General features: G+C 34.0%; 2 protein-coding genes across 3 annotated transcripts; one reads left to right on the forward strand and one right to left on the reverse strand.

The window, feature by feature from the left end:
- Positions 1-71: 71 nt before the first annotated feature.
- LOC130629287 (telomerase protein component 1-like) lies at positions 72-17,685 on the reverse strand. 2 transcript variants are annotated; one of them, XM_057442435.1, is made up of 26 exons: positions 17,589-17,685; positions 14,903-14,939; positions 12,169-12,552; positions 9,660-9,728; positions 9,402-9,508; positions 9,187-9,320; positions 8,085-8,218; positions 7,881-7,976; positions 7,675-7,767; positions 7,338-7,394; positions 6,201-6,343; positions 5,917-6,130; positions 5,663-5,836; positions 5,368-5,555; positions 5,126-5,288; positions 4,473-4,638; positions 4,147-4,303; positions 3,578-3,683; positions 3,369-3,497; positions 3,143-3,258; positions 2,759-2,891; positions 2,460-2,576; positions 2,057-2,185; positions 1,673-1,762; positions 1,356-1,514; positions 72-909 (listed from the first exon to the last, which is right to left on the reverse strand). In XM_057442435.1, exons 3-26 carry the CDS (start codon positions 12,313-12,315, stop codon positions 799-801), a joined length of 3,132 nt encoding a protein of 1,043 aa, XP_057298418.1. In that variant the 5' UTR covers positions 12,316-12,552; positions 14,903-14,939; positions 17,589-17,685; the 3' UTR covers positions 72-798. The 2 variants fall into 2 exon arrangements, with proteins under 2 accessions (XP_057298418.1, XP_057298417.1); XM_057442434.1 differs by lacking the exons at positions 14,903-14,939; positions 17,589-17,685 and having other exon boundaries at positions 12,169-12,694.
- Positions 17,686-17,766: 81 nt separating this feature from the next.
- Positions 17,767-23,402, forward strand: LOC130629289 (uncharacterized protein K02A2.6-like). Its single transcript, XM_057442440.1, has 2 exons — positions 17,767-17,949; positions 18,349-23,402. The coding sequence occupies exon 2, from the start codon at positions 20,442-20,444 to the stop codon at positions 23,400-23,402; it is 2,961 nt and encodes a 986-aa protein (XP_057298423.1). The 5' UTR covers positions 17,767-17,949; positions 18,349-20,441.
- The last annotated feature ends 1 nt before the right edge of the window (position 23,403 follows it).

Raw genomic sequence — 23,403 nt, forward strand, 5'->3', positions numbered from 1 at the left:
GTACTTAATGGTTTTTATCATAAGCATAGAAATTTAATTTAAAATTGCGGTTAGGAAAAAAAAACTTCAGATTTCGCGAAATTTAATTCTTCCCATAGCAATATCGTACGGTTTTGATTGTAAGTTAATTTTTATAACGTTACATTTGTTAAATAGGAAAAATAATATTCGTAAGAATTTTTATGTAATAAACTAAAGAAAAATACAAAATTATAAAAAAGAAAAGGAGAGAAATTTTTCACATAGGTTAAATAGAGAAAAACTTCAGAGTTAAAAACTTTTGTTTTCCAGTCTTTATTTTGTTTGATGTGAATATACTTATACAGTTATTTTTAGCAACAGTGGGTGGCTTAACCATTCAAAAAGCAGCAAAACATGAATTCATATTTATTAACCAATAGCATATAAAAAATGAAAAACTTTTGAGGTGTATAGAAAATGTTGAACCGTAAAAGAATCTGCAAGTATAAAAAGGTCATAAATTTCAATCTACAATATAATTTAAGTTATAAATTAAATCAAACAGTGTTAGACGTCTTTTGATACAAACATCTCCCTATTTTTTCGCTTGATTAGTTATTTTCCGCATTCTAATTGTAAGCGAGTTTTAACATCCTCACCCAATGAAGAGTCCTCCTGATGAACTTTATACGCACACCGTCATCTCGTTAAGTACTGCAAGTAAGAATGCCACGATATCCGATAACCGCAAATCGCTTTACAAGAAACTTCTGAAGGATAATTTCAACTTGCATTACAAAAAAATTCTCACAAATTCAATTAGTCGTGACAATTTTTTTAAGCTGTGCCTGCTGCTGTGCGTTCTCTTTGTTCTCTCATACGTTTATACATTGGTTCGTTTAATGTGTCTTTGGCACGAATAGCCTTCGGATGGCTTGGTCCCAATACCTAAAAGAAAAAAAAAGAAACTAACATTTCCACATAAATAGAAAACTATGTCGGGGTATTGTCTTTGACCTTGATAAATCGTGATCTACTAAAATATTTGTCACTAAGGATCGGGGAATTGGAACCGTAAAATAATTTAAGCAATGTTCAAATTAATTAAAACACCAAAATTAATTAAAAATTACATTAAAACAACAAAAATGGAACCAAATGAAACGTTTTGACTTATTTTCCATATTATATACACTTCGCTACATGGGAACTCATTTTAGTTCCATGCACAAATAGAATTATTCCCTTAAAATAGGTCCAGGACAATTCAATTTTAGGCCTTTCTATAAAATGGACTTTGCGGAATTTTAAAACCGGGACAAATGGACCTTAATTTCTGTCACTATTAGAAAAGAGACAAGCTGGTACAATACATAAACATATCACATAATTACCTCCTTGCAAGCAACATCCCATTGCACAAAATAATCATACGCTTTTCCAAATTGTCTGTCATCTTCATAAAGTATTCCAATGTTCAAACACAATCTTACATATAACATATGTCCCTTACCATAAGCCTTTAAACATAACTCAAATGCTTTTTCGAGTTCCTATATGAATAATTGTTGGGTTTATATCGTCAAATAAAAAAAACTTTCATGGCCACCTTAGTCATAAAGATTAAACCCATTGATTAGATCAAGATAAATCAAATATGGGTAAAAATTGCGCATATAAAGATACATTTAACAACAACAAAAAACATTACATTTTTCTTTTCCTCAAAATATCTTTTTGCTCGAGGATTGACGAAAGATTTAGTCATGATTGCTTCAGCAAGATGCCCAATGTCATTGATCTAAAGAAATATGATATGTAGGCTAACCTATGCTCTGTTATCTTTGTTATCACCTTCCTCCAGGGAATTTTTCCAAAATGGACAAACAAAAACGGGAAGGTCGCGAATCTTTTCGCGGTAAATAGTTTATTTAAAGCATTTAAAAGCATACTACAACAACATATAATAATTGTATGCCTTTTACGTAACAAAATAATATCCAATCCTTAAAAGTGAAGGTGCTCAACTGAGCAAAAAAACTAGAGACGAGCGCAAGATATATGTTCGTACACCAGTGTCCCACAGAATACTAACCTTTTGGAACACTGAGATAGCTTCATTGACAACTTCAAAAGCCTGGATCCTATATGTATCATCATTCTTTAAATCAGCTATAATTGCCAGATGATGGCAAAGAAGGACATTGTTAAGTGCCATCTTAAACTAAAAGAAAAAACAAAAAAAATATAAATAAACTAGTCGTTAGCCCGTGGAAAAATCGACGGGGTCACCCGTCGCGTTCGCTCGTCCTTTAAATTTACCCGTCGCAACAAAGTGGATAAAAATATATCGCATTTGGTATTCGTGTGCATTTTAAAAAATTCGTGTTTCTGTTATGGGACGCCGCTTTCGCGGACACACAGACAGACGACGGCTATTATTAAACAGATTTTATCTAGATATACCTGTCAAAACAAAAACAAAACACTACCAGTACCTCGTGGTCTTCTCCTTGAAGTTCTTTTCGATAGTCATGACTTTTTCGACATAATTCAACGACTTCCTCATCCTCTTCTAGCTGCGACATTGTAACGAAATTGTAATTCTTTACAACCTGTTTAAAATATACATCTTATAGCATAGAAAGGTGTGGCATCTAAGTGGTAGAACATGTTAGTAAACAACAACGACACAAAAAAGACAAGTATGTCAACACGAAACGACAAAGCATACACGCAAAATGTTTAACTAGATCAATGGGACTCAAATGTTGCACAAGAACATCCTCTCTCCTACCTCACTCTTACATTTCGCCATCATTTGATAAATATCAGCTAATTCGTCTACACGTGAACCAAGTTGCTCAGTCTCATGTTTGACTCGCTCTTCTAATATTTCATATGCTTCTGTGTACTGACCAGCCTGAATGCTGAAATATGACGTTAATATGATGAGCTACTTATAATTCAGTTTGGACATGAACTGATCTTTTCACGTAATTTCCAATTGGAATATATACGGTTAACATAGGAAAGAACACACTGTATCATAATAACTCGTATAATTTGTTGGAAAACAGATTTGGAAATGTCTTCTAACTCCATCGTAAATGCATTTAGAAACACAAAAATTGATGATCAATCAATCAATTAATAAATGTAAAAAACAACAAAAACTTACAGAAACATTGCAACTTTCTCCATTTGTTCAGCAAACTCAATTAATGGCATTCCAGAATCTTTTAGCACAATCAGTGATTCTTTGTATAAAGCAGAAGCAACGGCATAGCCACCAGCCTTAGCAAGAAAATAGATAAAGTCATTGGAAATTGAGATATAGGTGTCAGTCATAGAGAAAAACTGTTTGCTTAATAATTCTTTTAGCATAGCTAGGATATGAAAAATACCTTTTGCCATGAGCGTAGCAAATCAATACTGAAATCTTCATTATAAAGTCGATTGAACACTGGCCATTCCAACAAACAACGTATTAATCGATTGTTGTCCAAAAGCTGCTCCAAATGATATGGTAGTTCCTATACAACATATTGTAATTAATTTCGTCTAAATAAATATTATCCAATTAATTGCAATTTTGTTAGAAGAAATTACATACTTCAGCCTTCCTATCCATATCATCAACTCCTTCGAAATATCCAGCTAACACACCATGCCAAAAATTGTACATATGTTTTTTAAATCCTTCACTGCCCTGGAAATATCTAAAACAAAAGTGAAAAATACAGTCACATTTTCAATTGAAACAAATTGATATTTCTTAATGAAAGAGAACTACTTTGTTCATCACTAACATACTGCCTGGCAGTGAGCGGGATTCGATCTGCGGTCCCCATAACTGGGAGCCGCAGACGAACCCACTACACTACGTGCGGCTATATGTTAGTGATGAACTCAGATAGTTTATCCGGATGGTGTGTATACATAGGTGAATATTTATCATAGCACATCCGTATTTCATTCTCAACAGAGAATGCTTCACCCCGATCAGACCTCTGATCATGACGGGCGAGTATAATGCGTGTAAGTCATAATGAAAGAGAACTACTTTGTTCATCACTAACATACTGCCTGGCAGTAGGCGGGATTCGATCCGCGGTCCCCATAACTGGGAGCCGCAGACATATTTCATGTTGAATAAAATACAATATAAATGTGTAGACATACTTTCTTCTAACAGCCTTGCTAAGAGATCTGTGATAAAAATCAAGTCGTCCTTCTCCAAGATCTCCGCATGGTCTGAGGAGTTGTTTCAAGTTACGGTAAATAATAGCCCAGTCTCTAGCAGGTAGGAAGTTAACTTGCTTACCCTTTGGTCGATGAGCTAGGATAAAATAATGAATAATGTAATGACAAATTATGGAAATCTAAATGAATATATATTATTTAAACTTTTTACATCCGAATGATGTACAACAAAAGAAGAAAAGGAAAAGCCACATTCTAGAGGTGCATTACATCTTGTCCAATTGAAGAAGAAAATCTAAGTTCACCTTTTTCTTTTTTATCTTCTCCTTCTTCTTTTATGACATAAGCATCGTCAACAAGTTTTGAAAACTTATCAGTAAGATTCTCAACATCTTCTTTTTCTGTATCAAGAGGAGCTATTGATTGAACAGTCACTTCTTCCGTTTTCTTAATCACTTCTTCTTCTTCACCCTTTGAGAAAATGAACTTAGAAATGAGGCAAAATAAATGCGTTTAAATAAAATATTGTAAATTGGAAATAGACTGTAAGAAAATATCGATTGCATTCACTCCAATTGTGATAAGCCATTAATGGGTGAAGATTAGAGAATGGGTATATTTAACACGACTAGTGAATAAACACTGATACATGACCCAGGAATCTGACAAAATGATGCCAGCTGCAAGGTATTGGCCTGATATTGCAACTGGGCAATTTTAAAGAATGGCCAAATAAAATCACTTTAAGAGAATTGTAAAATAGGTACATAGAATACAAAGAGATTTTTTGGCTTGACACAGTTTTAAGATAAGGTGTACAAGGCTTATGCAGAACTTGCATGTTCAAAAAATATGCAAGCTCTGCACAAATTTAGGATTTGCAAAACAAATACAATAGCATTTGAATCTATTATGCTAGAGGGAACCAGTACGAAAAAAGTGTTTGCAGATCAAATACCTCAACATAATCAGGACATTTGATATTATTGTCATCTCCAAGTAAAGCTAACAATTCTGTTTCGAGCAAACCATGCCTTGAAACTTCAAGCAAACATAATGTTGCTTTCATCAACAGACCACCAGTTTCCGTCTCAAAGCGTGAAAATACATCTATTTCAAGGCTAAATGATAGTGGCAGTGCTGAATTACCATCATAAATATCCAAAACATATCTAGTTTTGTAAAAGCTCTGATACTTACTCAATCAGATCATCAGGTAGCGTTTCTATCTTTCCAATAAGTTCCTCAAACTTTCCAAATACTCTTAATTCTTCACATGCCAGTGTTAACCACAAAGGATTACTTGAGCCTTCTTTTGCTACTAAAGTGTTTAGTTGCTCATCGTCCAATCGCTTATTGTACATCTTCAATATATTGCAGACAATTTCCTAACAATAGGAAGAAAAAAGACATAGCACGTCTAGTCGAGTTCTAAGAACTTTTAATAAATGGTCTTTGCTCAGTCTAGACAGAAATAAGTTTTTACTTAAACTACCTTTCTTGAATCCATGTCCAGCGGGCCACACATAACTTCAACTGGTGATGGTTTGTAAGAACGCAACATTTGATGACTTGGAGTACTTTCAATCATTGAAACAATAACACGAACATTTGGAGATAAATTGTCTGGCAGCCAACGACTCATAAATTGTTGTTTATCTTCATCAAGCTAAACATTAAGTTAAAAAACAAACAAAAATGCAAAAGAAGTACCAAGAAAACAACCTTTATCGCACAAGTTTTTTCTACCTGATTTACAGCGTCAATGAATAATATAATTGGTTCAGTATTTGGATTTGATAACAAACTGTTGCTGAGTTGTATTAATGTCTCCAAATCGCTAACAATATCTTTCATATCTGGTTTGACTTCTTTAGTCAGACGTTGCAGGAAAAAAGCAAGATCAGTTGATCCAGGAGTAGCACCAACAAAATGAAAAAATACTCTCCATTTTTTAAAGCCACTAAAAGAAAAGAAAAGTTGGATCAGAAAACATTTGGTGTATTATCCAATAGTCTTTCGATAAAGCTTACCTAGGAACAGTTAATTTATTTTCACTGGCCATGTATACTGTATCTGCAGCACATTTCGCCATTAGAGCTGATTTTCCAGCACCAGCTGTACCAATGACTAGCAACGGTGATACTCCATCATCTGTATATGCATAATTCTTGATCTGAAAAAACAAAGCACATTTAACGCTTTAATAAAAACTGATTTTCAACTTACGGTTTAATTTACAATGCAAGGAAAACAATAGATGGTTTAAAAGTGCCTTATTTTTCGTTTTACATTAAATTTCGATATGATACCAAAACCAAGTAGCCATTTTGTTATAAGCTGACTTTGTCAAGACAAGACTGTCAGATGTTACAATGATGGTTAGTTTCACAACAACAAAGTAAAAACATGTTCAGCTAGCTTATCCTTATTATAGTTCAAATGAGACGACTAGGTAACTTAAATTAAACTTTTTCCGACGACAATAAATTGAAGCCAGTTAGGCCTGTGACGCACCTTTTGAGATCATCTTAACGTATGAATGTTTTTACTTAAAAATAGCTTTCAGCAGAGCCATAATTCTGATTATTCACATCAAAGGAGCATCACTTGTTACAAATATTTAATAATAACTAGAGTGTTTAGACATGCTTAAAGCTTATAAAAAGTTTTCATTTGGTACCAACACTTCCAGGGTGGTTATCGATCAGATGTTAAAAAATTGTAGGCACATACTTATAATCTAAAATTCCCTGAATTTTTCAAAAACGTTTTGAATATTACCCCTGATAATCATTCCTGATGACATTTCATCTTTATAGCATGAAAAAAGCTTATCATTTTAGATAAAACCATTAACATGGCAATACATAACCACCCCAATTCTCTTTTTATACATTCATAACAGAAATTTGAATTTTTACAAAAGTTTCAAAAAATTTGTTGACCAATATTAATAAAAGTTAATTCCATGTTTTTTTAGTATTTTCAGGTGCCAAATTATTATGGATATGTACGTATAAAATACCTAATATTTCATAAATTTATTTAGTATTGATACAATATACAATATACACTCGAGATAACCTAATCCAAGCATTCTTGTCATGCTTCTAAACAAGCCAAAATGTTTCTCTAGGTATCCGTATCAACAGTAAAACACGACTTACTTGTTCAATTATTTTATCTCTTCCAAGAACACATTGTGAACGACTATCCAAAAACGTCTAAAAAGAAAGTATACCAAATTTAACATTTCAAAATTCCCGTTTTAGTCAAAAAAGCCACGCAAGCACAACAATTGCTAAACTAGCCCTTCGCCTAAGATATCAATCCCATTCTCAAGCTGAACCCTAAGAAGAAAAGCTCGATTCACACTTTCATACTCTCCAGCATGACTCAGCTGGGGTTTGAACACTCCACCAAAAGACTAGATAGTCGATATTTGGCAATTTCTGTTTCCAAATAAGACCGGTTTTATTTTTGTATAAATAAAACTGTCTTAACCTCGTGGGCTTCTTTTTGCACTTGAAGTGGATCGAGTGGACTTGGATCTAGCGGATACAACTCTTCAATCCTAGTTTTGAAGAAATCGTAAACCTAAGGATAAAGGATGAGCTCTCTCAAAAACAAAATTTATAATATATCAAAAGACAACGACATGACAAGTAGCTCTGCAGATGTACACCATAATATTATGTCTATTTGTTTACCTTTTGTGAAAACTGCGAATCTCCACTTAAACCTTTAAACTCAACTTTTCCATGACTAAACACCCCTTCAACTTTGTAACGGTAAACACAATTTTCCTGCAAAATAAAAAATATTCTTTTTTACAGTACTTGGAATTGAGAGTATTTTTGTCATGGAAAGAAACATTGTTAAGTACAGTGTAGCAAGAAAAAAGTATAACTTACTTGAAATTGTTCTGAAATCATAGTTTTCAAAGTCTTTAATTTATCAATACAATTATCATTGTCATCGAGAAAATCATTTTTTATGATGTCTGGTAGATCTTTAATACTATCTGGTTCTCGAAGTAAAAACAATGCTAAAAAGTAATTAATTTGTGACTAAGCGATTTATAAGCAATTATTAAAACATTGTTCATTTAACTTGTATTTCAAGATGATTAGATTTCCTTCTTAAAATGTCATGGTATTTATTTCATTTAGGGTGATACTTAAGATAAAAAATTATGGTATGTTCCACAAAAAGTCCAGTATAAACAATACTTGACTTTTGTGTAAAATGCTCAGAGGGGGAGAGAGATTTAACCACCTTAAATAAATTTGAATAGCGTAAGGTTCGTTTCCATGCAACTGAATTTTTCAATATAGCACAAACGTTCAAGAGCTTTTACGTTAGCAAGTGTGCACTTAGACAAAATCTGTAATTGTTTCAAAATACTTGTGAGCTTTTTTCGCTATAATAAAAAATGCAGTCAAATGAAAACGAACCTTCAAGCTATGTTAATGAAAATTGGCAGGAAAAAGCATAGCATGAAAGAAAACGATTCACAGTGCTAAAAATGTGCTGACATCATCGTATTTATAAGACATGTACATTTCCAATATATTGATCATTATTCAATTGAATTAGTTAATTTGTCAATTTCGGTTGTTAAATTGTTTGCGTTTGATAACCCTATATATCCATACCCAAATAATCATGATTATTTGGGACCATTTTTAGCAACACGAATAAAATCCCAAAATAGGATTCCAAAACTTTGTTCAAAAAAGATTTTCTAAATAGAAAAATAAGTTTCTGCAGTATTTTAGGAGTGATAATAAAAGATAGTGAGTCGGTGGTGGAATCCCGTCTCCCTTAGTTTAAATAGGCTTAATAGAAAATCATGCTTATCCCATAAAGTAAAATATTTCACTACTTTGCATGTCTGTAAAAGCTGCGTTTGTTTATTACTCTTACGTTAGTGACAACAAAAGAGCATCAAGCTTTTAGTAAACATATTTTTGTCGATGGATGTACAACGCATCTAGAATAACAAATATATACCATTTGGATTAAGTTTTCTGAAAGCACCATGGACAATTTCCATTTCTGTCACAGATAGTCCATATATCCAGCCATATTGAGCTGCTAAATTGTTTGTCAAATCGCCAAAATTTGGAATCCAACCAGCTCTTTCGCTGAAATATTTATTTTTACAAGATCAGTAATAAAAAATAACATAATTTCTGCACAAATCATCATTTCAACAAAACACCTACCCTGCTAAATTAAGAAAGAAAGGTGCAACATTATCTTCATAGCAACGATCTAATTCACTTAAACATATTTTGATGGTTTCTTCCGTTGTAGAATCTTTTGGTACACCCTATGGCAACATTAAAACAAATCCATCTCATAATATTATGTTACATTAGCACTTAAAGAAAGTGGTGATGCGAATGCTGATTCGAATTAGAAAGGTTAAGTGAGGTACAGTGAACTAGAAAACCAAAACACAAAAAGATATATATTTATACCCATCGTAAGTCACATTCAACAAGTCGAAGTTTTCGTTCCTCACACCATAGTCGTAAATCTGGAAATACCTATGGAGGTAAAAAAAACTAGGCTTATGCTCAACCATAGTAAGCCCTATTAAAATATCAGGCATTATGAAAGTGTGAACAACTGAAACTGTATTTTTTGTCGTAACTGTTAAATCAGTGTCTTGACGAATTTTAAAATGGTGTTTGGTTTTGCCATAATAAATATAACTTTTACTTTTGAAAAGGAGTGGAGTATATACGAATTTTATGAGCTTTATTCCTATTGAATTCAAACACCAGTTTAATTTATTCGCTACTTTTTCGCTGTTTTAATATTGCTTCAGATCTTGCTTAGTCTCATTTCGCAGTTTCTCAGCTAAGAGACATACTTGGTAGGATGGGGTACCCATCGAAAGTTTTTAACTTTTGCCGCAGAATCTTTCTGAGCAAACATGGGTAACCTAAAGATCCTGTACTCCTTGCTCCCAACAAAGAACTGCTTCTAAGTTTACCGTTTTTAGGTAAGATTTCATTACTACTTAGAACACGTTTGAACCTTTATTTAAGCAGAAGCTGCCTCATTGTAACCTCAGATTGATTTTCTCTACCAAAAGAGTAGTTGCTTTTCCTTTAAAGTTCGTATGTCCGAGCATTTAGGTAATTCTGCCCTTACTGGAAAGCCCAATAAAGTTGGTCTCCAGACCACTGCTGTGTTAGATCATGTGTTGACGGCTGATCACTCTCCTGCTGTTTCAGAACTTTTCCATCTTAACTACTGAGTCAAATGACTTTAAACTCCCTCTGATGACGTGACCTATTCTTAATAACACAGTTAAATGTATGCCTTTGGAACTGTTTCAATAATTTTTATTGTTAACATTTTTATTTTTTGTATTTAGTATTTAATACGTTAGAAAACCAAATTGTAAATAAGTGTGATCATGCCAACTTAAGAGTTGGCGAAAAATAACAATAGAAATATATATGGATATTTGAATTGTCATTTTTATTCAAAATCAAAGTTAAATCTAATTTTTTTTAGGTAGCCATAAATCTACATTTTTGTCTTTTACTAAAACATCCGAAACTTTCAGGGTTTTTTTCAAATAAGGGTGTTGTTCGTTTTTCATTTAAAAATTATTTTTTTGCTTGCTCTTTTGTGCGTTAACACGTCTGTTTTATAAATGTGCATAAAATATGGCAAAGCTTTTGCAGAGGGTATTATTGAGAATGTGTGCAAATTTTTGTTGAGATTCTCCATCATGGCAGAAATAATGTAAATTTATTACTACCTGGAAAAAATTATATTTATATTATCTTATAGACAATTTAGTTTTCTTTTATATTCCATAAATAAGATGGTAAAAACTCCCAGAAGTTTTGAGAAATAATAAATATAGTGGATATGTTTCTGGACCATTATAGTATCCTTTACATTGCTTCGCATTTAAGATAACCTTTGGTTAGAAAAATAAAAAAGATAAAAATAACAATCACCTATTTGCTTAAATAAACACTACGTGCACTTGCACTCAATTTGAAACTTTAAGAAGTGGCCATTCTGGGGAACTTCTTGAACAAATTGAAAAGAAATGCCACTTAACCCCTTTTGGCTCGAGGTATTTCAAACATATATGACCAGAGATAGATAATTTTCGACAGGCTTGTTCAAATGTAGTACGTCATGAAAAATAAATGTTAACCAGGCAGCGAAATTCTACCTGATTTTTGGGTTAAATAAAATTCACGCGACCTAAATTCTCAAAATGATTCCCATTGACAAAATAAGTTGTGTCTTGTAAGTTTTAAGTCCTAAGGATAATCCTAACAAAAGTTATTATATTTCCCTATTAAAAGAATTTCATGGGTTGATTCGAGTAATAGCCAATATGTAAAGATCTGAGAGGTATGGGACCTAAATTTTTGGCACGTGCCCAATAGATAAATATAAAAACTTAGTATCGAACTGAAAACGGTTAATAAGATACTTTTGGCATCGATTTAGGAAGAAATAAGTAAAATGTAAATAAATAAAATGTAAAGTTTTTCCAGAATCCATAAGATATTTATAAAATTAAAATAATCCGGAAAACCAATTTGGTTGTATTATTTTATTGTATTATTTTGGCTTGATGGAATAATTTCAAAACAAATTAGCACTCTGAGTACTACTAAAGTGTCCTTAATATAGAGAGGGCTCATCCTAAGTCTCATTCTTGCGGGTGTCGGTTGTTGACAGTTTTTTTGAGGAAGAGTGTTGACTTTAAACAAATAACTTCTTAGCAACTTCATGTGATTTGTGCCAAGCTATATGAGTAAAATTTTATCCCTGCACTATGAATATGAATGGTGTGAATTTCAAACATTTAAGAGTTCCGTCAAAGCGACCCTACTGTAAACACATCGAGGTTCCTACTGTTTCTAGCATACCAACCAAATAATTTAGTGTAATTTATGCGACATTTTAATGTGAAAGAAATCACAGTTTAAAATTGTTTACCTCTTTTACTAAGACTTCTCTCTCTTGATGAAAATCTTTAAACGTACTTGATACAAAAATACGAATTGTTCTCCAGCCTTTGCGATTTTTTGTGGGTGCAACTTGAATAGGTTCTTTATCTGAAGTTTTCTTCACAATAGCCCACATTTCATCTATGTCTTTCGGATGTAGTTTTGATGCTTCTTCGTAACTGAGATTTAAAAACTTTTGCGCATCAATAAATTGTTTTTTACGGTTGCGTATATCTTTTAAGGAAAGTGTACTTGCAGAGGTGCTCTGTTTTATTTCTTTTGTTCTTTGTGATTCTTCTTTTACAGGTGGTAATAAATTTGGCTTGTTATTATTGTCATCTGTTGCTTGCTTTGCAGGTTTGGAAGAAGGTGTCTGTGAGGAAACAACAACAGCCCCTTTAGATGATGCACAACCCATGACAATGTAGCATAACTCTTAAAATCTATATTTACTTTTACACATGCACTGAAAAGTTTCAATAGTTAATACTCTACTTTGTTTAATAACAATTACTAGCTACAATTTCCATAACATTATATTTTACTCATAAAACTTATATTTAAGTTTAGCTATGAAACACACACTATATGCATGTGATAAAAACGATAATTTAATTTTCTGTGGATAGTATATGTATACAACACTTCGGCTGCGAAGTAATTAAGTGGAGAATTATTATTTAAATTGTGACATGAACTATAAGAAGACTGCACTTGAAACGAAAGAAATCTTTATGATCAGATGGCTTCTTCTTTACATTAAAAAAAGGAAAAATCAAAACACCAAGTATTATGAAGAAAACATCAAGGACTGAATAAAACAAAACAAAAAAGTAAGTACAGGAAACTTTTGATAACATTTCACCAAAAGAAGCATTAACATACTAAAGTGTTAACAAAAAAACTATATTCACACTCTGCTCTAGTAGGTGTATATGATGTGACAACAGAAGTACAAGAAATGCCACAAGACATAACAATGAATAGCAGCAAAGCCCAGTTTTCTATACCTTAAGGGAGTAAATCTTTAGGGTTTGCAATTTTAACAATAAAAATGGAAATTTGATACTAAGTTTACAATGTGTTGTATCTCCTTTTAACAGGACTAAATTGTCACTTTTTTCTCTCAAACTTTTGAGATTTCACAGAGGCAAATAAGGTTCGTTTTGTTGAAGAAACTGGCATGGCGTGAGGTTAAATTACTGCAAGGGTTACTTTCTGTGAAAGTTTTTTCTAATAGTCACCTTTAAATCGCGTGCGTGCAAGAAACAAATGTGGTGCTCCCTTAGCAATTACTTTTCTCATGTGTACCACGGATAAATTTCTAGTTGTTCGGCCTATCAAGAATAAGCCACCCAACTAACTTACTTTTACCCCCAATAAAAATACTTCATAGCTAACTAAAACAAATTTCCAAAAATCAACCCTACAGAGTTCGTTAACTATAAACAGCAAAAAAAACATAAAGCTTTCACAATGTTTGAAACTTTGACTAAAATTTAAAATTCAACAACTCTCCCAAGAAAAAAATCATCTCAACTGAACCAAACTTAAAACTTCAAAAAAACATCCATTCTCATTAGAGCCAAGATGCTGAAATAAACTTTTAAAACTATATTCTGAAAGTCTTGAAGCAGAAATTTCATGTTAAGCCACTACAAGTCCAAAGTTCAAGGATACAGTATTGCATCAAACTTTACTTTAAATTTCACACAGATATATTTATGTTTAAAAGGTAACCTATAACAACCATAATTATTCTACCATTTTAAAGTGAATACTTTCTGAATTATAACACACTTGGGTATTTAATTAATTATAAGTTCATAAATACAATACAATGCAATACAATGCAATATTTACTTCTCATTTTCTGAACTTAATTAATATTTTAACTGTCACGAAATATAATATTATTCTCAAGTCCATCTTTTGTAAATAAAATAATAATTTGAAAATTCCAAAATGTGTTTCTATCAAATGGTTTTAAAAGATATTAAAAAGATAAAATGGAACTTGAAGAGTTTCATGTAAAACATCAAAAAGCATTCTTTTTTAATTTGTATTAAAAGTTACCAGAACCTTGCAAATTAAAATTTCTAAGGCTTACTTTTAAACCAGGCTTGAAACCTGTTTCACACTTATTTAAAACTATATTGTTTATTCATTTAGTTTCTCTTAGATAACCTTTCTCTTTTATAGAATTATGTATTAAAATAGAAAATAATGTAAGATTCTTTTTTCATGTTTTTTATAAAAAAAAATTAAAAAAAGAATATGGTGAAGGGAGATTGTCTCCTTAGAAACTTATAAGGTTTCTTAAAGGCAAACATAAAAATTAAGTTTATCATCTAACTTTAAAGTTCCTTTTCAAAAAAGGTTAAAAAGAAATATTTCTCCCCACCCCTATCTTTTTTTTAATTTTTTGTTTTTTGTAAAAATTCATTTTCACAGCAAAAGGAAAAAACCTTCATTTAGCAGAGAGAAAATAAATAAAGAAAAATATATTGGTTAAGATTAAAAATTAATTAAACTTTAAGCTAAAAGAATAAAAATACTAAAATCTCAAACGTATCCTCTCCTGTTAATAACTATTATATATTTCACTAAATTTAAAACCACAAATACTTGCCTAAAATACCAAGAACTAATTGGAACTACTATAAACTTGCTTGAAATACGTCCCAAAATAAACAATAGGATGAAACAGAATTTGCTCATACCTTGTTAAATTAATCCAACATTATATCTTCAGTGAATCTAAAAAAAGTAAAAATGTAAATAGCAGCTTTCATTTATACAGAGCTGCCCAATTTACAAACATGTCTTAATTAAAGTTATAAAAACGTCAAGGAAGGAAATTCAGTTAAAAATTTTTGTTCAAGTTCTTGTAATTAGTAAAAAAAGTCTCAATCGCATTGTGTGGGTCTCGCTACTTGTAGTATCATTTTGCATGACAGACAGATGCATACAGGTATTATAATATAGATAACCCTTGCAAACTTCAGTAGCCTATTGTACATATGTGTCATGGTGCTGCAGATGCAAGCCCTTTTCCCCCGGTTTTTGCTAGATAATGATTTTTTTTAAAATATGTAATTTTAATGTATAATTTTGGGATAAAATAAAAGCTGTTTAAAGTGGGGTTTCCATTCAGCGATCTTTGTGCAGGCATAGCGGAAAGAGCAAAGTTGGTGGACAAAATCATATCATTTCCATTGTGTGCGCTTATAAAAAGAGCACATAAAACTAGAATGTAAACAAAGATGGCAAGAGTTAACAAGTTACTAATTTTGCAAGCAAACTTACTGTTAATGTTGTAGCACCAGCATAGAAACAAAAGAAAGAGAATGAAAGAAAAGAAAAAGCGATTTTGGGTGCAATGAATTTTTAAATACAGAGAAGAAAAAAACCCGGCTCAGGGGTTTCAGAAGAGCATTTTAAAACTAATATTGAAACAGGATCTAGAAATTTCTAAAAATTAAATATTTTGTGGACTAAGCATTGAAAACAAAGCAACTTATACAGAGAGCTAAATTCTTATAAAAAATTTTTGTCTAATAGTAAAATGTGGTTCAAAAACGAAAGAATGTAGCTCAAAAATCAAAATCAAACAATTTCTGCTTTGCAGAATTAAATAAGGTTGTTGCTGTCTTTTTTTATTGACAAACTGTGAAGCCTTGCAGACCACAAAATTACTAAAACGTGTTTTTCCCGGTCTATATATAAGTACTATTATACAACTGACATGTGAAGTGTTAGAAAAATGCGTCTTGTAAATTAAAGGCGTTTTTTTCAATTTCACAATACATGAAACGTAGGAGACAACATTTTGCTGCAACCTGCAATTTTGTTTAAATAATACACTTAAACACAAACACTATAAGGCTACAATGACAATGTTCTATTTTCTACATGAACTTTGCGGAGTCGCGCCATAAGTCACCTTAAAAATTAAGGTTTCAATACTATATGACTTTACGGAAGGAATTGCTTTTATTTGACAGCATAACTCAGTCTTTTTCAGGAATATTTGAGTAGGTGTGCAATGATTCGCACGTGTAAATCAAGTAACGCATGCGATGTAAAGCGCACGTGCAAAGAATGTTACGCATACGACACAGGCTCTGAGGTTATTTTTTGTTGCGCATTCATTTTGCGGTAGAAAAGTGGGGGACGTTTTAAATCTTGAACCCCAAACACGATGATCAAGCGTCTGCTGGTATAGCGACTCTCACAATTTTAACTTCCTTTTCTACATGTCCGAAATAGTATGCATGACTATACTGTCATTTTTATAATTATTGTTCACTTTTCAGGCCATCACAATCAAATAGGCAAAAATATGCTTTGTTTTTCAAGTTAAAAAAAATCTTTATCCACGTGGCTTAAAACTTCAAAAAAAATTTACACCGCACGTGGGTTTCGTTTTTACAGGAATAAAGAAAAAATCCATTAAATTCGGACCTGAAGAAATTATCTACAATTAAATCCATGATAAAATGTCTATTCCACCTGTAAGTGCAGTTTTGCAGACTTGCTTCATCCGTGCTCCGTTGGCTTTCACCTCCGCATTAGTTAAGATCTGCATGGCTGGATTTCTTGTGTAAGACCTGGTTACCAACGACGAAGGGGCCAGGCAAAAGAGATTTATGTCTATGTAGTTCTTTTAACTTTTTTTAAAGCAAAATGGAGAAAAATATAAATCTGAGCATGATCAGATACATTTTGCAGTCAAATTCACCATTTAATTCGCTTTATGAAAATCCTTTATAAAATTTTGTATATTAGCAATTTCTGATTTGTTGTGTTCTCCATATTTTGTGTGAAGAGAGTATATACAAAGTTTGACACATTATAACTACTAAAGCAAAACCACTCTCTCGCACCAGAGTACAACATCTCGTACTCTGTGGCAGGAGACCGGGGTTTGATTCCCCTTGACGCGATTCAACATGGCCGATTGAATGTTACCATAGCCCTAGGTTAACCCAAGCCATGTGAGGGAAATTGGGGAGATGGAACATTGTGTGGGCCATTAGATGTTGCCAGGAGTTGTCTAGTAGAGCATGGGCCCTTGGGTCTGCGTAGCTCAAAATGAGCATTAGCTAAATACTCTAGGACTCTCCATATAACCATGGCCCCTCCTGAAAATAATAGACAGGGTATATCCTTCAATATTTGTGAGGCAAGCCATGTAAAATATGCTCATCTATCTATCTATCTATCTAACAAAAACGTTTAGCTAGCTAGCTCCATCACAACAAAATGTAGCTATCGTTATGTGCATTGAACCTATGGGATCCTGTCCCCAGCTCCGCAACCCTTCCTATATTCATACTCATGGCTATTTAACTTGAAGAAAAACTACGGTAGAAACATTGAACGCCAAAAAATAGCTTTACAAACCTTTATCTTTAAGGGTCTACAGAAGCCGGTATTGTGTGCCTGGGATTTAGCTGAATTCTAGCGTTCAGCGCTACCATCTTTAAATAAATTGTTTATGATGTCTCGATGTTTCAACATATTGTATGATAAATTTTCAATTTGTTGTTAAAAAAGGCGAGACAGCTATTATTTTAAGTTGTTTTTTCCCCGAAAATTACGAGCTGACAGAGACGAGACGCTTCCTTCTATTGCAACCAAACTAACAAACAACAATACCTACTTTCGTTTACGATCAGTAGTGAGAAGTTATAGAACAGTCATGGTTTTTAAATGTTTTTAGTATAATTCAAGTAGTGCACAGTGAGACGTTGTTACAAAGGAAGTAAATAGATTAAAGGGATAGTAAAGGGATTCGCAAGTTTAATAACTTTTCACCAAACCTATTTCCTGCAAAACAAATAATTTAGGTCATCCGCCCGCAAAATTCAATTTCTGTGAAAAATAAAAATGAGCCAACCCATCCGCAAAATCTAGTTCTGTCAAATTTAGTTTACTTCAAAGTATATTTTTGAAATGTACTCACACAAGAGGAGTTTATACTGAGAATTATGTCGGTTAAGTAAAGCTAGCCGTCCTAACAGCCGCACCTTAGCCGTACCTTAGCCGTACTTAAGAAAATTCGTAATTAGCAGCTCTGTGTAAGACCACTTGCTTCTAAGCTTAAAATTAGTAGTTAATGTATATCAAAGTTAAATTGTCTAACTTTTATTTCGTCTTTTAGGTGAATATCTATGCCGATAAAAATGATGCAAAATGGAGCACTCCATCGTTGAGCCCCAGTAACCCCCAGGGAATCCTCAATGATGAAATACCGATAATAATATATCTTACATGTATTATAATTTTTATAAAATGATTTTAATACAAATACAAAAGAGATTTTTAAATTTGAATGTATGAAAAACATTAGTAAAGTAAGATTGAACATTATTACGCTGCGGACAATATTAGAGCTAGCGCTAAAAGTGACTACAGCTAGCTAAATTTAAATACGGTTGCCAAAATAAGGTACGGCTAGATAATATTAAGGTACGGCTGGGTCTTATCATATAAGAAACAATTTCAAATGCTAAAAACGTTCAATAAAAACGAAATTATGTTAGGTACGGCTAGCCAAAATAAGGTACGGCTGGAAAATATTAAGGTACGGCTGGGTCCTATCATATAAGAAACAACTTCAAATGCTACTAATGTTCAATAAAAACAAAATTAAGTTAGGTACGGCTAACCAAAATAAGGTACGACTGGACAATATTAAGGTACGGCTGGGACCTATCATATAAGAAACAACTTCAAATGCTAAAAACGTTCAATAAAAACGATTTTGAATTGTTTGGCAATTGGGTTAAGAGTCACACTGACTGACTTTAAACAGAACTGGCCTGTATCTATCCCAGGTACCTCTAAATCACTCTTTACGACCTTTGATTTTATCGACATCTTTCTTTTACAGTTGTTAGCGTTTCGATATATTGCATCAAGATCGGATAGATCTGTTACAGATTTGGTTCTAGAAATGGAAACGTTAGAGAATGTAAGCAATCAATCTGACACTGATAGTGATATTTATTAAAATATAATTATATATTATCGTGTTCGTATTTTGTTTCTTAGGTAATATTTTTTATATTTTCAGCTATACAATTTATTTTACTTTAAATAGATGTGCAGCCGTACTTTAATTTTGATCAATGGTAGCCGTACCTAACCTAATTTCGTTTTTATGGAACATTTGTAGCATTTGAAGATCTTTCTTATACGATAGGACCCAGCCGTAGATAGATAGATAGATCTATTTTCAGCTATACAATTTATTTTACTTTAAATAGATGTGCAGCCGTACTTTAATTTTCATCAATGGTAGCCGTACCTAACCTAATTTCGTTTTTATGGAACATTTGTAGCATTTGAAGATGTTTCTTATACGATAGGACCCAGCCGTACCTTAATATTTTCCAGCCGTACCTTATTTTAGCTAGCCGTACCTAACTTAATTTCGTTTTTATTGTACATATTTTAGCATTTGAAGATGTTTCTTATACGATAGGACCCAGCCGTACCTTAATATTTTCCAGCCGTACCTTATTTTAGCTAGCCGTACCTAACTTAATTTCGTTTTATTGTACATATTTTAGCATTTGAAGATGTTTCTTATACGATAGGACCTAGCCGTACCTTAATATTTTCCAGCCGTACCTTATTTTAGCTAGCCGTACCTAACCTAATTTCGTTTTTATGGAACAATTTTAGCATTTGAAGATGTTTCTTATACGATAGGACCTAGCCGTACCTTAATATGGTCCAGCTGTACCTTATTTTAGCTAGCCGTACCTAACCTAATTTCGTTTTTATGGAACATTTGTAGCATTTGAAGATGTTTCTTATACGATAGGACCCAGCCGTACCTTAATATTTTCCAGCCGTACTTTATTTTAGCTAGCTGTACCTAACCTAATTTCGTTTTTATGGAACAATTTTAGCATTTGAAGATGTTTCTTATACGATAGGACCTAGCCGTACCTTAATATGGTCCAGCCGTACCTTATTTTAGCTAGCCGTACTTAACTTAATTTCGTTTTTATTGTACATATTTTTGTTATATATCCGCCATTTATGTTTACATTTTGTTCTATGCTATTGGTTATACTTTAAAACCATGTGTTTGTGTTTTCCGCGTATATCTTTATGAGATTTGTACATGTGATCTTATTATAAAGATGGCGGTCTAAGAAGTGTTATATACATTTTCTGTCTGTCTGTTTTTCCCCATCTTTCTGGAGTTATAATAAGTGGCGACGAGGATATATTACCGAAATGGCTACCTACGGAAAAATTGGAGAGTTTGATCCGGCAACGGAACTCTGGAACAATTACATCGAGAGAGTGAATCAGTTCTACATAGCAAATGACATTGCAGATGCCACCAAGAAGAGAGCAATCCTGCTGAGCTCATGTGGAGCCAAAGCCTACCAGCTGTTGAGAGGTTTGTCAAATAACGATCCTGCTTCCAAATCTTATGACCAGCTAGTACAATTAATGAAAGATCATTTATATCCCACTCCCAATTCGATAGCTGAGAGATTCAGATTCAACACTCGTGATAGGCAACCTTCTGAAACAATTTCCCAGTACTTGGCAGTTTTGCGTCGACTCAGTGAACATTGTGAGTATGGAGAAACACTGGACGACATGTTAAGAGATAGACTTGTTTGTGGTATTAAGGAGGAAAAAATACAACAAAAGCTCCTGAGTGAGAAAGACCTCACTTTAGCCAAAGCCCTACGAATTGCATGTTCTATGGAATCAGCAGCAAGCTACTCCAAAAGCATTCTCCAACATCAAGCGACAGGCAACATTTCAGAGAGTGTCCACGCTTTGGAGAGAGCCCGAGACAACCCAGGGAGGGATTGCTATCGATGTGGAGGGACAAAACATACAGCAGAGGCATGTCCATTCAAGGATGCTGAATGTTATTATTGCCACAAAAAAGGACACACCGTTAAAAAATGTCGTCAAAAGAAACGAAATGATGAGAAATCCAGACCACCCCGGAAACCAATAAACCAACTGGAGTCCGAACATGAAGGAAATGTTTACAACGAAACTGTTGAACAGTCCGATATGTTTAACCTGTATAAATTAGAAGGGAGCAGAGTTGAACCGCTTTTTGTAAATGTCAGTATTAAAGGAAAAACCATCAAGATGGAGGTCGATACCGGTGCATCGATGTCGGTGATAAGTGAAAAAACATTACGGAAATGCATTCCAGAGTTGACCATCCAGCCTAGTAACTTAAAGTTAAAAACTTTTACAGGGGAAATCATAACACCCTTGGGATCAGCTGCTGTAAACGTTGAACACCAAAAACAGAAATACACACTGTCATTGACTATCGTACCCGGGGAATCTCCTTCATTGTTAGGTCGAGATTGGCTAAAAGTAATCAAGTTAGATTGGCCCAGTTTGTTCCAGGTCAAGCATTCTAGCAATACCAATCTACAGCAAATATTAGTACAGCATGCCGCCGTGTTTACGGAAAGTATGGGATTGCTAAAGGACTTTAGAGTCCATATTCATGTGGACTCCTCTGTCGCACCAAAGTTTTGCAAAGCACGACCAGTCCCGTATGCCTTAAAAGACAGGATCGACACTGAACTTGATAGACTTGTACAAGATGGCATATATGAACCAGTTGAATATTCAAGATGGGCAGCCCCTATCGTACCGGTAAAGAAAGAGGACGGTACTATCAGAATATGCGGCGATTACAAACAGACAATAAACCAGGCTGCACCTTGTGACTCTTATCCAATTCCGCGAACTGAAGATCTTTTCGCCTCAATGTCAGGGGGTGAAAAGTTCACAAAGCTGGATTTGAGTCATGCATACCAGCAATTGGAGTTGGACGAGGAAACAAGAGAATACCTCACAATCAACACACACCGTGGCTTGTACCGCCCCACAAGACTTCAGTATGGAGTACATTCCGCCACCGGCATTTTTCAGAGGGAAATGGATAGGCGACTTCGCCATATACCACGTACCAAAGTGCGAGTAGACGATATTTTAATATCTGGTAAGGATGATGAGGAACATTTGAGAAATTTATCGTCAGTCCTGCAAGTGATTGAAAGCTCTGGATTGCGACTGAAGGAAGTCAAATGCGTATTTCTAGCAGAAGAGGTGACTTATCTGGGTTACAACATTACCAAGGAAGGAATATCGCCTTCACCAGAGAAGGTCAAAGCTATAAGGAATGCAGCCCCTCCAGAGAATGTTACACAGTTAAAGGCTTATCTCGGAATGCTCAACTATTATAATCGTTATCTACCAAACCTTTCTGCAATGATTGAACCACTGCATCGTCTGCTGAGGAAGGGGACAACCTTTCACTGGAAAACCGAACAAGAAAAAGCGTTTACCGAATCGAAAGCTCTACTATATAAAGCACCGTTGCTGACGCATTTTGACCCCCAACGTTCGATCCTTGTGTCCTGTGACGCCTCTCCTTATGGGATAGGTGCTGTTCTCGCCCATGTAATGGATGATGGTTCCGAGAAGCCCGTATGTTATATTTCACGGACTCTTTCTCCAGCAGAGAGGAATTATGCCCACATTGAGAAAGAGGGTTTAGCCATAGTATTCGCAGTCAAAAAGCTTCATCAATATCTTTATGGACAGTCTTTCAGAATTATAACTGATCACAAACCTCTTTTGGGACTATTCGGACAAAACAAACCAATTCCACCGCTTGCAGCTGCTCGTGTTCAGAGATGGGCCCTCCTGCTGTCTGCTTATAGCTACGTCTTGGAGTACAAACCAGGTGTCAATCACGCCAACGCTGACTGTCTAAGCCGCCTTCCACTTCAAGCAGACAGTTCTGATTACTCGAACAATGAAAGTGCAATTCACATGATGGACCTAGTGCAAGCACCACTAACCTCCGCTGATGTTAAGCTACATACAAGTCGTGACCCAGTCCTGAGCAAAGTGTTGGACTTGATATCCAACGGTTGGAAAGTAAACCGAGAAATAGAATTACAACCGTACTTTTCAAGGAAGGATCAACTCAGCATCGACAACCAATGCTTGCTGTGGGGTTCTCGTGTCATTATACCAAGCTCGTTACGACCACAACTGCTTGGACAACTTCACCAGTCTCACCCAGGGATCACTCGCATGAAAAGTTTGTCGAGAAGTTTTGTGTGGTGGCCAAAGATGGATTCTGAGATTAAGTTAACCGTCAAAAATTGCAAAACCTGTGAAATCCACTAAA

Source organism: Hydractinia symbiolongicarpus, chromosome 15 (genome assembly GCF_029227915.1).
Source record: "Hydractinia symbiolongicarpus strain clone_291-10 chromosome 15, HSymV2.1, whole genome shotgun sequence".
Classification (NCBI taxonomy): domain Eukaryota; kingdom Metazoa; phylum Cnidaria; class Hydrozoa; order Anthoathecata; family Hydractiniidae; genus Hydractinia; species Hydractinia symbiolongicarpus.

Bases quoted from the DNA above. Each gene is read 5' to 3' on its own strand.
- LOC130629287 (XM_057442434.1), bottom strand. From the start codon at position 12,597: ATGGGTTGTGCATCATCTAAAGGGGCTGTTGTTGTTTCCTCACAGACA. The intron at 9,729-12,168 runs GTAAACAATTTT...TTACCTCCATAG, and splicing joins GAGAAGTCTTAGTAAAAGAG to GTATTTCCAGATTTACGACT. The intron at 8,219-9,186 runs GTATATATTTGT...ATTACTTTTTAG, and splicing joins CAGAAAACTTAATCCAAATG to CATTGTTTTTACTTCGAGAA.
- LOC130629289 (XM_057442440.1), top strand. From the start codon at position 20,442: ATGGCTACCTACGGAAAAATTGGAGAGTTTGATCCGGCAACGGAACTC.